At 34.9% G+C, this 12,233-nt stretch overlaps 1 protein-coding gene across 1 annotated transcript in view; it reads left to right on the plus strand.

Annotated features, from left to right (window-relative positions):
• Positions 1-7,058, plus strand: part of Kctd8 (potassium channel tetramerization domain containing 8) — a 234,761-nt gene extending 227,703 nt beyond the window's left edge. The window contains exon 2 of the mRNA XM_052198672.1: positions 6,267-7,058. Coding sequence (XP_052054632.1) covers positions 6,267-6,727 — 461 coding nt within the window. The 3' untranslated portion in view covers positions 6,728-7,058. The remainder of the gene's footprint in view (positions 1-6,266) is intronic.
• The last annotated feature ends 5,175 nt before the right edge of the window (positions 7,059-12,233 follow it).

The following is a 12,233-nucleotide window of genomic DNA, read 5'->3' on the forward strand; positions in this document are numbered from 1 at the left end:
ATATTAATTAGCCCAGAAGCTCTGAATACTCAAGACACAATTAGCATATCAAATGATACCCAAGAAGAAGGAAGGAGAGGGCCCTGGTCCTGGAAAGGCTTGATCCAGCATTGTAGGGGAGTACCAGGACAGAGAAATGGGAGGGGGGTGATTGAGGAATGGGTGGAGAGGAGAGGGCTTATGGGACATATCAGGAGGGGGGATCTTGGAAAGGGGAAAGCATTTGGAATGTAAACAAAGAATATAGAAAATAAAAAGAGAAGACTTATGAAGCAATCTTTCTGATCAAGGAGCAGAAGTAAAAAGGCACAAAAAACACAATTTCTGTCGCTATGGAATCTGTATTTTGCAGTAGAAGACACGGTACAAATATATAAAATATAATAAAAAGCAATTACTGAGATAATTAGAAGAGTAAGCTAGTAAGGAACATGCCCATATGAAAATGCAGGGACTGCTAATTTCCACTTTAATTGTGCTGTTCTTTTTTCCTTCCTTCTATCCCTTACTTTTTCTGCCTTTCCTAAATCTTTCTTTGTTCTCTGCCTGTCTCATTTGTTATTCAATGTATTTTAATTAAAATACAATTACACCATTCCCTTCTCTGCCTTCCCTCCTTCCCACTCCTCCCACACACCCTTACTCCAATCCTCTATTTGCCTCTGTCTTCTCACCTTGATGGCTGCATTTATTTTGAAACACACACACACACACACACACACACACACACACACATTTACTGAGTCTGATTATGATTTTTGTGCATATACAGTTTTACGGGTGAGTATATTGTATTCAATAAACAGGATCATTCCTATAATTACCAAATTCTCCCTCTATCAGCAGTCACTAAATTTCTGTATTTCTTTGTCTAGGGATGGAGCTCTGAGACTCTCACCGTTTTGTGTTAGTATGTCTATTGCTTCTGCTTGCTAGCTGTTCTTAGAATATATAGCCTCAATATAGGCTTCCCGATTCCGTGGTTTTTAAATCTTTCTGACCCTCTTCTAGCATGTTCCCTGCGTTAGCGTCAGGATTGTGACCTGTAGTCAAAGAGTCTGGGTTCTCTGTAATCCGTTGATCTCTGAATTAAATCCAATTGTTGTTTCCTTTACTTACTTCAATTTGCTGCAAAAGGAAGTTTCTTTGATGAAGGGTGAGGACTATACTTATCTGTGGTTGTGAGGGTAAGTTTTATAATGTAATTAAGAATGATGGCAGTCTAGTAAAGTGGTCATATTGGGATCTGTTTTAAAATCCATAACCCCACTATCCCTTTATACTTGGATGTTTCTGTTTCTTGGATGTTGCCTGTCAGCAGGCCTTAATTCCAATAAGACAACTATTGCTTACCACCAAGATATGTGCGCCATTTATTGAGCATCAAAGGATAGTTTGCCATTCTGATCAGTGATGTGGTTCACAGGCATCATGGGTGGATAGATCTATTGACTGCTTCCTATACTTGGCAGCTTGCATAGTGTTTTCTCTTATGAAATCAAGACCACAGGAAGATGTTTTTCAAGTCAGAATGATCTCAAATGAACTGAGTTCTGCATCCTAAGTATACAATATCTTCAGCAATAGATATTTATCCTTAATCTCTAAGAGTCATCCCAGGGCAATATCAATACTCCATATTGCTTTGGGAGTCAGGTGGACTACCAATCACTTTTTGATTTGATTAACATGAAAAAGTATTGTTCATGACTGGGGGTGTTATAGGTTGTCTATTGCTCTTGTGGGAAAACTGTCAGCTTGAATATCATAGCTTTACTTAAAATTATATATAATGTATTGAATATTACATATATAATTATTATATACAAATTTTATATTAAATATATAATATATACATTATATATAATATACAATATAAAACTATATTATATATAATTTAGGTAAATATAAGTCCTGAGGATTTATCAAACAATATTAGTTTTTCTTTATCTTAATTATTCTTCAGCCATAAATATGGTAATTCCAATAAAGATAGCAGAAATATACAGAAATGTCTTTATTTTTCCATAATGAGTATTACTCTTTCTTGATTTAATAATTTATTACTTGAAGATATATGCCTCTCCTACGTGAAGCTTCAATTCAGAATTGGAATTTAAGTAATACATTGAAAATGTTTTCTGTTTCTTCATTCAATTTGATAACATTCTAGTTTTTCACATCTGTGAATGCAGTATTTAATCTTCAGTTACATATGTATTCATAAAGCAGACAAGTTCAGACTAACTGATACTAGGACCAATGCCAGGGATCAGGTACATTTCTGAGTTTCCTCTATGTAATTATTCCACATACATATGGATATTCAACAAATTTTTGTGGAATCACAAACCTTTGTTTTTCCTGTCTATTATGCAACTGCTTAATACTTACAAAACTTATGAAGTGCTGCTCTTTTTATTCAAGCACCACATAACCATTCATGCATAATTGAATTTAGCACCTTTAAAAGGTAATTTTCCTTCTGGGAATTACATCTGCTGCAGAGAAATTTTACATATCCAGTATGTTCAATCATCACCACACAAGGAAAGAGATTAAAATACAATCTGTAAAGCATGAAGCTATACACAAACATCATTTATAAACACACCTGTATTAAAAGGGACTGTAGTTTAGTCTTATGACCAAGAATATCCACATTACTTTACAGAGCTTACATACATCTTGACAGATACAAGAACTGACATTTATTTCTATACTATACTCTTTACCCAAATGGCTGAGAAAGTTCCCATTTTCTTCCTTTTTATTGCAATAAAAGAAATCCCAACGGAATTCATCCACAGCCTCATTTTTGCTGTTTAACAAATTTGGGATTATTGTGATATCTTCCATTCTATTTGATGCAAAATTTTCATTGTTTTTGTTATTCCTGTTTTTGTGGTGCCAGTGCTCAAACACAGGGATTTACTTTTTCTAAGCACCACATACCTAATTTTATAGTTGCTTTGAATTAACACTTTTAGAAAACTGATGAGGGGGCTTTCATTTTCTTAAATAATTCCTTCTTGAACATAAGAGTTTAATTTGAATTGTAGTGGTAAATAAATCTAGACTCTTAACTAATAATAGATTTTAAAATATTTTAAATATTTTAAGGGTTACAAATACCTTACATGTCTATTACCCACACATTTAAATTTTACTGTGGCTGTGTAAGCAGGTATTATCTTTTTAATTTTATCTATTGATTTTATCTAATTTTATCATTTTAATTTTATCTATTAATTTTATCTAATTTTATCATTTTAATTTTAGTTCAATAGATAAAATTAAAAATTTAGGATCAAAGACACTGAAACCAAGGACCTATCCATCTATGCATAGTTAATATGTGCAGAGCCAGAATTACAATGAAAGTATTTTGATTCCTTAGTCCATAAAGTCAATTTGAAATAAATAATAGTATTCCCTTTCCATCTTCAACAGCCCAGGGTTACATAATCTGAGCAATAACAATTAGCATTTGAGCATACCAGAATCAATCTAAATACTTCATATATATTGATCCCTTGCAAAAACTTGAAAAAATTCAAACAGAAGAAATTCAGTCTCCAAAATTTAAAAATGTAGTCAGAGACGACAAAGTTTGGACACTGTTGAACTAGAGTATAAAACCACACTGAATATAGTATAGAAGTTTAGCAAAATGAATATAAGTTGATAATGTTCTTCCTGGACTAAATTTCATTGAACTTATAGAAAGTTGTACATGTACTTTGATATACTATAAAGTGCACAGAAATTGAAATTGTTTTTCTCTTCTAGGAACTAATTTATATTCATGAAAAAATGTTCCTTCTTTTTCATTTTTTTATTTTTAACTTAAAATAATTTCATGATAAAAAAAGAATTTAAGGAGTTGCATTATTGGTGTATTATTTGGGGCTAGATACGCACTGTCACTTTTAATTTTGGGCAGTAGTGTCTTTCGGTAATAACCTTCATCTGTTGCAAAATAATGTTTTCTTTTTTTTAATTTTATTCGATATATTTTTATTTACATTTCAAATGATTTCCCCTTTTCTTGTTCCCCACTCCCCAAAAGTCACATAAGCCCCCTTCCCTCCCTCTGTTCTCCCACCCATCCCTTCCCACTTCCCACTTCCCTGTTCTGGTTTTGTCTTATACTGCTACCCTGGGTCTTTCCAGAACTAGGGGCCACTCCTCCGTTCTTCTTGTACCTCATTTGAAGTATGGATTATGTTTTGCATATTCCAGTTTTCCAAGCTAATATCCACTTATTAGTGAGTGCATACTAAATGTGTAGCCCAGGCTGGCCTCGAACTCGTGATCCTCCTGCCTCTGCCTCCTTCAGCAAATCCTACCGGCATGCGCCACCACAACCGGAAAAATAATGTTTTCTTGAGGGAAAGAGTTATACTGATCTGTGGGTAAAAGCATGTTTAGAATGCAAATTATAATTTCCATGACAGATTATTCCCATGAGGATACATATTTTATCTTTCTTGACTCAACTGTAGGTCTAGGATGGCCCTTTAACATTTATTGAATGATATTACATACTTTGGGGGAAAGTGACACTTTTTGAAACTGTCCTGTCATTTAGTTTACCTCAAATAGAAAAACCCCATAGTTTGAAGGAGTATTTTCTATCTACTATATGTATGTACAGTCATCATAATATTAAAACTATATGTTGCATAGCTGTTTCATACTTCCCCAACAAAACAGGCAGAGAACAGGATGAAAAATTTGAGGATTCTGTTTAAACCAGCTTCTATTGGGCAGACAGCAGGAAAATATGATCATACTTGGAGCTGAGGCTACTGCCTTACAAAAGCAAGCAATGCCATTTCCTGTTTTTTAGTGGAAAAATAATTATGCAAAGAGCAGCATCCAGGACTGTGCTTGACACATTTGCATCCAGGACTGTGGTTGTCCCCAAAACCATCATAACTTCTTCTCGAGATATAGATTCAAGACTGGAGGAATGTTTGTGTGTGGTTTCTTCTGCTTTTCACTCCCAACTCAACAAAGACCCTCCTTTCTGCATGATAAGATTCATGATCTTTTATTGAAAGGTCACTAAATAGAACTCTCAAAGTTTTCTGATGTAAGTAGTAAATTGGCTTTCTGCGTGATTGCATGTATAGACCAAATGTTGTTATCCAGCCTCACAGACACAGGATAAAGGAACACTTTTTCTCAAGGTAGTTATTCTTAACTTAAAATAGAAAATATAGTTTCATGAGTTTCCATTTATCAATCATTGATCTTAGGAAAGTTCCATTGGAGTTCTTTTCAGGAAATTTCTTTTTGTGCCAATGAGTTCAAGAATCTTTCCGACTTTCTCTTCTATTAGATTCAGTATAACTGGTTTTATGTTAAAGTCTTGATCTACTTGGACTTGAGCTTTGTTCAGGGTGATAAATATGGATCTATTTTCATTCTTCTACATACAGACTGCCAGTTTGACCAGCACTATTTATTCAAGATATTTTCTTTTTTCCACTGTATGTTTTTGGGTTCTTTGTCAAAGTTCAAGTATCCATAGGTGTGTGGGTTTACTTCTATTCCATTGATTAACCTGTTTCTGAATCAACACCATTCAAGATTTTATCACTATTGTTTTGTAGTATAGCCTGAGGTCAGGGACAAGGATTTCCTCAGAAGGTTTTTTATTGTTGAAACTTGTTTTGGCTACCCTAGATTTTTTTGTTTTTCCATATAAAGTTGAAAATTGCTATTTCCATGTCTATGAAGAATTGCAAAGTATTGGAATTGTGATGGGGCTTGCATTGAATCTGTAGATTGCTTTTTCTAAGATGGTCATTTTCACTATATTATTCCTACCAATCCATGAGCATGGAAGATCTTCCCATCATTTGAAGCCTTCTTTGATTTTTTTCAGGAATTTAAAGTTCTTGTCACGTAGATCTTTCACTTGATATGAGTTATACTAAGTTATTTAATACTCTGTGACTACTGTGAAGGGTGTTGTTTCCTAATTTGTTTCTCAGCCTGTTTATCGTTTGTGGAAAGGAAGGCTGATGATTTGAGTTAACTTTATATCAAGCAACTTTGCTGAAGTTGTTTATCAGCTGTTGGAGTTCTCTGGTGGAATTTTGGAGGTTGCTTATGTATAGTATCATATCATTCACAAATAGTCATACTGTGACTATTTCCAATCTGTATCCCCTTGACCTACTTTTCTTGTCTAATTGCTCTAGCCTGAACTCTCAATTCAATATTTTTCTACCTTTTCCTTCTCTCTTCAGGACCACCTCAGAAAACAGTATCACCCAAACAAGAACATGAAGACAGGAAACGTGACAAAGTCACAGACAAAGGAAGTGAGAGTGGGACTTCCTGCAATGAGCTCTCCACATCTAGCTGTGACAGCCACTCAGAGGCCAGCACTCCACAGGACAACCCGGTCAACACTCAGCAGGCTGCAGCTCACCAGCCTAACACCCTAACCTTGGATAGACCCTCCAGGAAAGCACCCATCCAGTGGATGCCACCACCAGACAAGCGCAGAAACAGTGAACTCTTTCAGTCACTCATCAGCAAGTCCCGAGAAACAAATCTCTCCAAAAAGAAGGTCTGTGAGAAGCTAAGTGTGGAAGAAGAAATGAAAAAGTGCATTCAGGATTTTAAAAAAATCCACATTCCAGATTGTTTTCCAGAGCGCAAACGCCAGTGGCAATCTGAACTGCTCCAAAAATATGGGTTGTAGTGATGATGATGTTCTGGGAGTGTTTTGATGGTATTCAATGTTTACTCCAATGTCACCGCCTAACTGATGGCCGGTGTGATTCCTGCTGCTCTTTCTTTTTGTGAACAGTGGATGTGGGACAGTATTTTTTTCATTACTTTTATTGTTTTTAGAAACATACTTTTAAAAAATGAAACCAATAAACGTGTGTCAAAATGGTGTATCTATATGATTCAAGCCCTTTTGCAATAATGAACGTAATAATGTGCATGATCAAGAAACTTAGAATCTTGATTTTTGAACTGTGGTGACTGGACATGTTTGTCATTCTGTAATTCACAAAACAACACGGCATCATATCACACCAATTCAGACAAGAATGTGGATGAAGAGATATGAAATAAAAACTTCAATGATGGCTTTAGGACCCAAACATACAACTGTTTAAATGTTAATGCAATAAAACAAGCATTATTTTTTGCATGAACAAAATGTTACAAATAAATCACAAGAAATAGGGAAGAATTGTTTGTTGCTTTGAAAGAAAAATATTAAAAAATAAAGCAAATATATATACATAAATAAATATATATATATATAGTTTCAGGCAAAGCCTGTAATTGTAAACTGTCTAGGAATTGAACTTTTTTCTTCCAGACCTGTGGTTCTTTTGTTCAGATATATGGGGTTTCTGTATGTTAAGATGGTGTAAATATGCCTTATTCTGTTATGTTACAGCATCAACATCCATCTATCAATGCTAGTCATGATTATTTCTGTGAAATGAGTCTTTTTACATCAGGCTGCAGAAACTGGTATAACAATGATTTAAAAGATCTCATTATCATGTTAATCAAAATAATTGAAGGAAATGACAAAGAGCTTTATGTGTTTATTAAAAAATGGAAAATGTGTTAGAATTCCTCAATTTCTCCAGACTTTCATTTAAAAAATATTTTTCTCATCTTTGATGTTCATTTAAAATTCCATATTACAGAATGGGTGATAAACTCAAATGTTGGAAAGATCAAACATAATTCACATTAACTGAGACCGAGATCCAGATCACTTTATATGACCTCAGGCCACAAAAGAAGAAAGAGCTCATTTGATATTACACTGAAATTTTATTTTTCCCTGACAACCAGATTGAAAGGCCTCTCCACAATAAATTGTGAAGTTATCTCTTACAAAGCAGGAGCCAAACAGTGTCAACAGCATGCTAAAAGGTCACTCTTGATGAAAAGTGTTTTCTTCTCCGGTGTGTGGGGACAGGCACATCTTGATCAAAAGCCACACAATTATGCTTCAAACTCTCCACAGAAATAAAGACAAAATATCATGAAGTCTAGCTGAGACAAATAGGCTGAGAAAGGTAAAAATATCCTCAAGAATGAATTCCAGCTTCTTGTGGTGACTTAGAGAGGGAGTGGGTGGTACTTGCAACGTCCTCTCTTCAGGCAGACATAGGCTATGAACACCTTCCTTTGAAACTTTGCAAAAACTGCATTTATTTCTACACAGTGTTTGATTTTCATTGTACCATTATATAAAGTAGCCCCTACCCAGTAACATAAAAGGCACGTAAGACATGATGAACATTCAGTTAACTGTCAAGTTTTGGGAACATCTCTTCCCTCAATTTCTGCTTATAATTTCAGGATGTTGTCAGTTTTTAGTATGGTTGGATGTGCATGCAGAACATGGGTCAGGTATGGAGATTGACAGTGTCTAGCCTTCCCATCCATCATCTTTCACTTATCCTTTATGTCTTTGATGGATAATAAAAGGGTTACAAAGTTATAGGGATAATTTCAAAGGTGGCTCAGCAGGTAAAGAGTTTGCTGTGCAAACATAATGGCCAGAGTTCAGGTCTCAACACCTAGAAAGAATCAAGCTAGCTAGTTAGACAAGCAGAGCCTAAAACATCTGGACTCAGGTGAGTGATCCCTTCAATACACAGGGTGGAGGAAGCTGAGGGAGATATCTGATATAAAACTTGGCTTCCATACATACCTGAACTACATGTGCTTACTCACATAAGTACACATGCAGGCAGAGGGTATACACACACACACACACACACACACACAAACACACACACACACACACACTTAAAATTATAATGAGAACTTCTCTAGGATATAATTTATATAAATATATAGCTATTTTTCATTTTTCTGGAAAGAAAACAGAACAAAATTGTTATCCTATAGAATTAAGTAACTATCATTATCAAATAGTAAATTTAGAATACAGAGTGACAAGCAACTTTATAAGAACTATAACCTTTAATAAATCACACTCACTTCTAAAGACACATCCTAAGCAAAGACAGAAGGGGAAATTACTCATCCCCCATAATTTTCTTCTACATTCTAATTTCCTCCATACAATTTCCATATTCCAACATAAGTATAAGCCAGCTGGCCAAAAATCATACACATAAAATATCCACAGTGATTCCTGATGAGATAAAGTCCAGAAACAAATAGTCAGGACTATGGTTGAAAACTACGTTGCACCTTCTGTGTGTTTCCTAGTGAACCAGCTCAAGTAGAATTCTAATGGAAATCAATAAGAGTGTTTTCTCTCTTTTACATATCTCTGCCTCTTTAGAGAGTGGTGCATACATGTCTACATTCTTTTTTGATAAACTAGAATAAAAGTTCTGGACCATGGGAATAGTTTTCTGTTTTTTTTGTTTGTTTGATTTTTGACATAACCAAGTGGTTATGACTCCATATGACTTGTTTGGCATGTCAACAACACATTCACAAGAATCAATTATCACTCCTTTCCTTTAGAAAGAAGATTAAAGCCTGATTCTTTTAAACAATTTTTCCCTCAATAGAGGCTAGAACTTGACTCACCTTAAGGAGGCATACAAGGAACCAAATTAAGTTGCTACATCTAGGACATTTTTAGAGAAGAAAAAAGTGACAAATTATCAGAGGTAAGATAGACTGAAAGTGGTTTACACTGCTTCCTTTCCAAATGATAGGGATCTGAAATGCAAAAATGCAAAAACTGGAGGCGGCTGCTGAAATTGAGGAGTTCTTCTCCTGAGATGGTTTTCTTCTGCTGGGTATGTGGTTAAAATGCCTTGTAGCTTCCAGTTAAACCCCAAATACCAAACAAGGAAAGAAAGGAGTCAATACTGAGGTGCACTGTTCTAGAAGAGAGTTTTGAGTAGATTTTCCATTTAGCTTTCATAACTTTTGTCGTTGCTAACTATGAAAGTCTACAAAAATGCATTCAGGCAGTTTAGGAATAATACAGACACAGGGAAGACTAGAGTGGTCATTTCACAGTTTGCTTCTTACATCATATTCTAAAACCGAGGCCTGAAGAAACTGGCAATGTGGAAACTACACAATTTATAGAAGAAAGAAGACTCTTTGAAATTTGTCTTTCCCTAGACAAATAGCAAGAGTGGGTTTTAAAACACAGTAACTTCTATTACACATCAGGTTGGACAAGTATGCATGTATGCGTGTTTGTGTGTGTGTATGTGTGTGTTTGTGTGTGTATGTGTGTGCCTGTGTATATGTGCTACTCAAGTCAGCAACTCAAATAGCCATTTTTGAAATTGAATTTTTAACACGAAAGGTACATAGCCATATTAATAGATATTTATTTTACTGATATCTATATACTTCAGAATGTTAAAACCTCTTTACACCAAATTGAAGCTAATCAATTCATGCAACAACAACAACAAAACCAAACAAAAAACAAGTTAGAGCTTGGATTGACAAAATATTTTTGGCAGAGTATTCCAATATTGCTGTTTTAAATTGTAAAAGCATGGCAATAACAGAAAGCATAATAAATAATAGTTGATTTTATTGTCATTTGGCTGCTCACTCTTTATAATCTATTTTTGTAGTAGATTAGTTCTATCTCAGATGTTCCTATGCCTGGCGTTCTAATGCAGAGACAGTCTAGAAAACAGAATGACACAGAAGTAGCTTTTAGGAAGAGCTAATCCAAGACTACACAAAACTTCTATCCCAACTATAATGACAAATTCAAATTCAGATCCTCAACGTGTTTACTTTAGCTGCAGTCACTACTATGTTGGCCTCTGAATTTCTAAGTTATTTTACTTCACTTCATTTATTTTACATTTGATTGCAGTTTCCCCTCCAATTCTTCTCCCAGTTGCTCTCACACCACCTCTTTCCCACACTGATCTCCATATACTCCTGTTCTGTTATTTTGTGGATTTCTATCAGCCTTGGCATAGTACCATACAGTAAAATTGACCATGTTATATTCTATTGAGACAAGCCAAGGCAACCAGCAGGGAGAAAGGGACCCAAAGGCAATAAACAGATTGAGAGAGAGTTCCTACTAACACTGATATAAGTCCACAAGACTGAGCTACACAAATGTCACATATTTGCAGGGTGTAGGGACCTAGCTCAGGCCATGCAGGTTCTTGGGGTCACAGTTCAATCTCTGCCACCCAATATATATATATATATATATATATATATATATATATATATATATATATATATATATATATATAACAATCACTAGGTATTAGGCCATCCTTTTGAGCAGCTATCTGTAGAACAATGAAGATGCACTGTCTTGTAGTGGTGCTATATAGATAAACAGATGATTTCTTAATTCTTAATGAAACTGTATAAGAATTCCTAAAATCATAATAATCATTAAACCCTTTCTGTTTTCAAAACTGCATTGAGAACTCTGCCAGCCTTCAAGTGTCATGAGTTAATTGCTTCTGAGATACCAAACAGCCATCTACTACTCAGAGCACATCCAAGAAGTTGTAAAACCTTTAAACAAAGGTTATGAAAATGAAACTAAGGAATTACTCTAGGTAAAAGGGCAGAAGGTAAACTATTGACTGGGTTTATCTATATAAAACTTCACAAATAATTTAGTCAAATAAGTTATGGTTTTTAACCCTCCATGAACCTGCAGAGCTGGTGACAGAACTCAAGGAGAACTTTTTAGATAGAATTGAACTCAAGAAGAACTTGGAATTAAAGACATTAGGAGTGAGAGCATTATTATATCAGAGCAGTAGGAGAGGGCAAGTGTAGAAGGAGAATGTAGAGTGGAATAATTTAGAAACTTTAAGGCAACTTTAAAAACTAAAAAAGCAACATTCAGAATGCCGAGGGAAAGAAGAAAAAGGAGAAGCTACAGAGAGAATAGAAGGAGCAGGCAAGCTTCTCCATACCATTGGACAGAACAGGTCTTTTCTTAATAGCAAGGCAGGGTTAGTTTCAATAAAGAGAGCAAAGCTCCTTCTTACAAATTAGTTTTAATTCAGTTTCCAATAATAGGGTAGAAGCATTTTATTTATCTATGCAATACCTTACAGAAGCTTTGTAATTTTATGAGGTCCCAATTGTCAATTCTTGATTTTAGAGCATAAGCTATTGGTATTCTATTTAGGAAATTTTCCCCTGTGCCCGTGTGCTCTAGGTTCTTCCCCAATTTCTCTTCTATTAGATTCAGTGTATCTGGTTTTATGTGGAGG

This window comes from Apodemus sylvaticus, chromosome 11, assembly GCF_947179515.1.
Source record: "Apodemus sylvaticus chromosome 11, mApoSyl1.1, whole genome shotgun sequence".
Taxonomy (NCBI): domain Eukaryota; kingdom Metazoa; phylum Chordata; class Mammalia; order Rodentia; family Muridae; genus Apodemus; species Apodemus sylvaticus.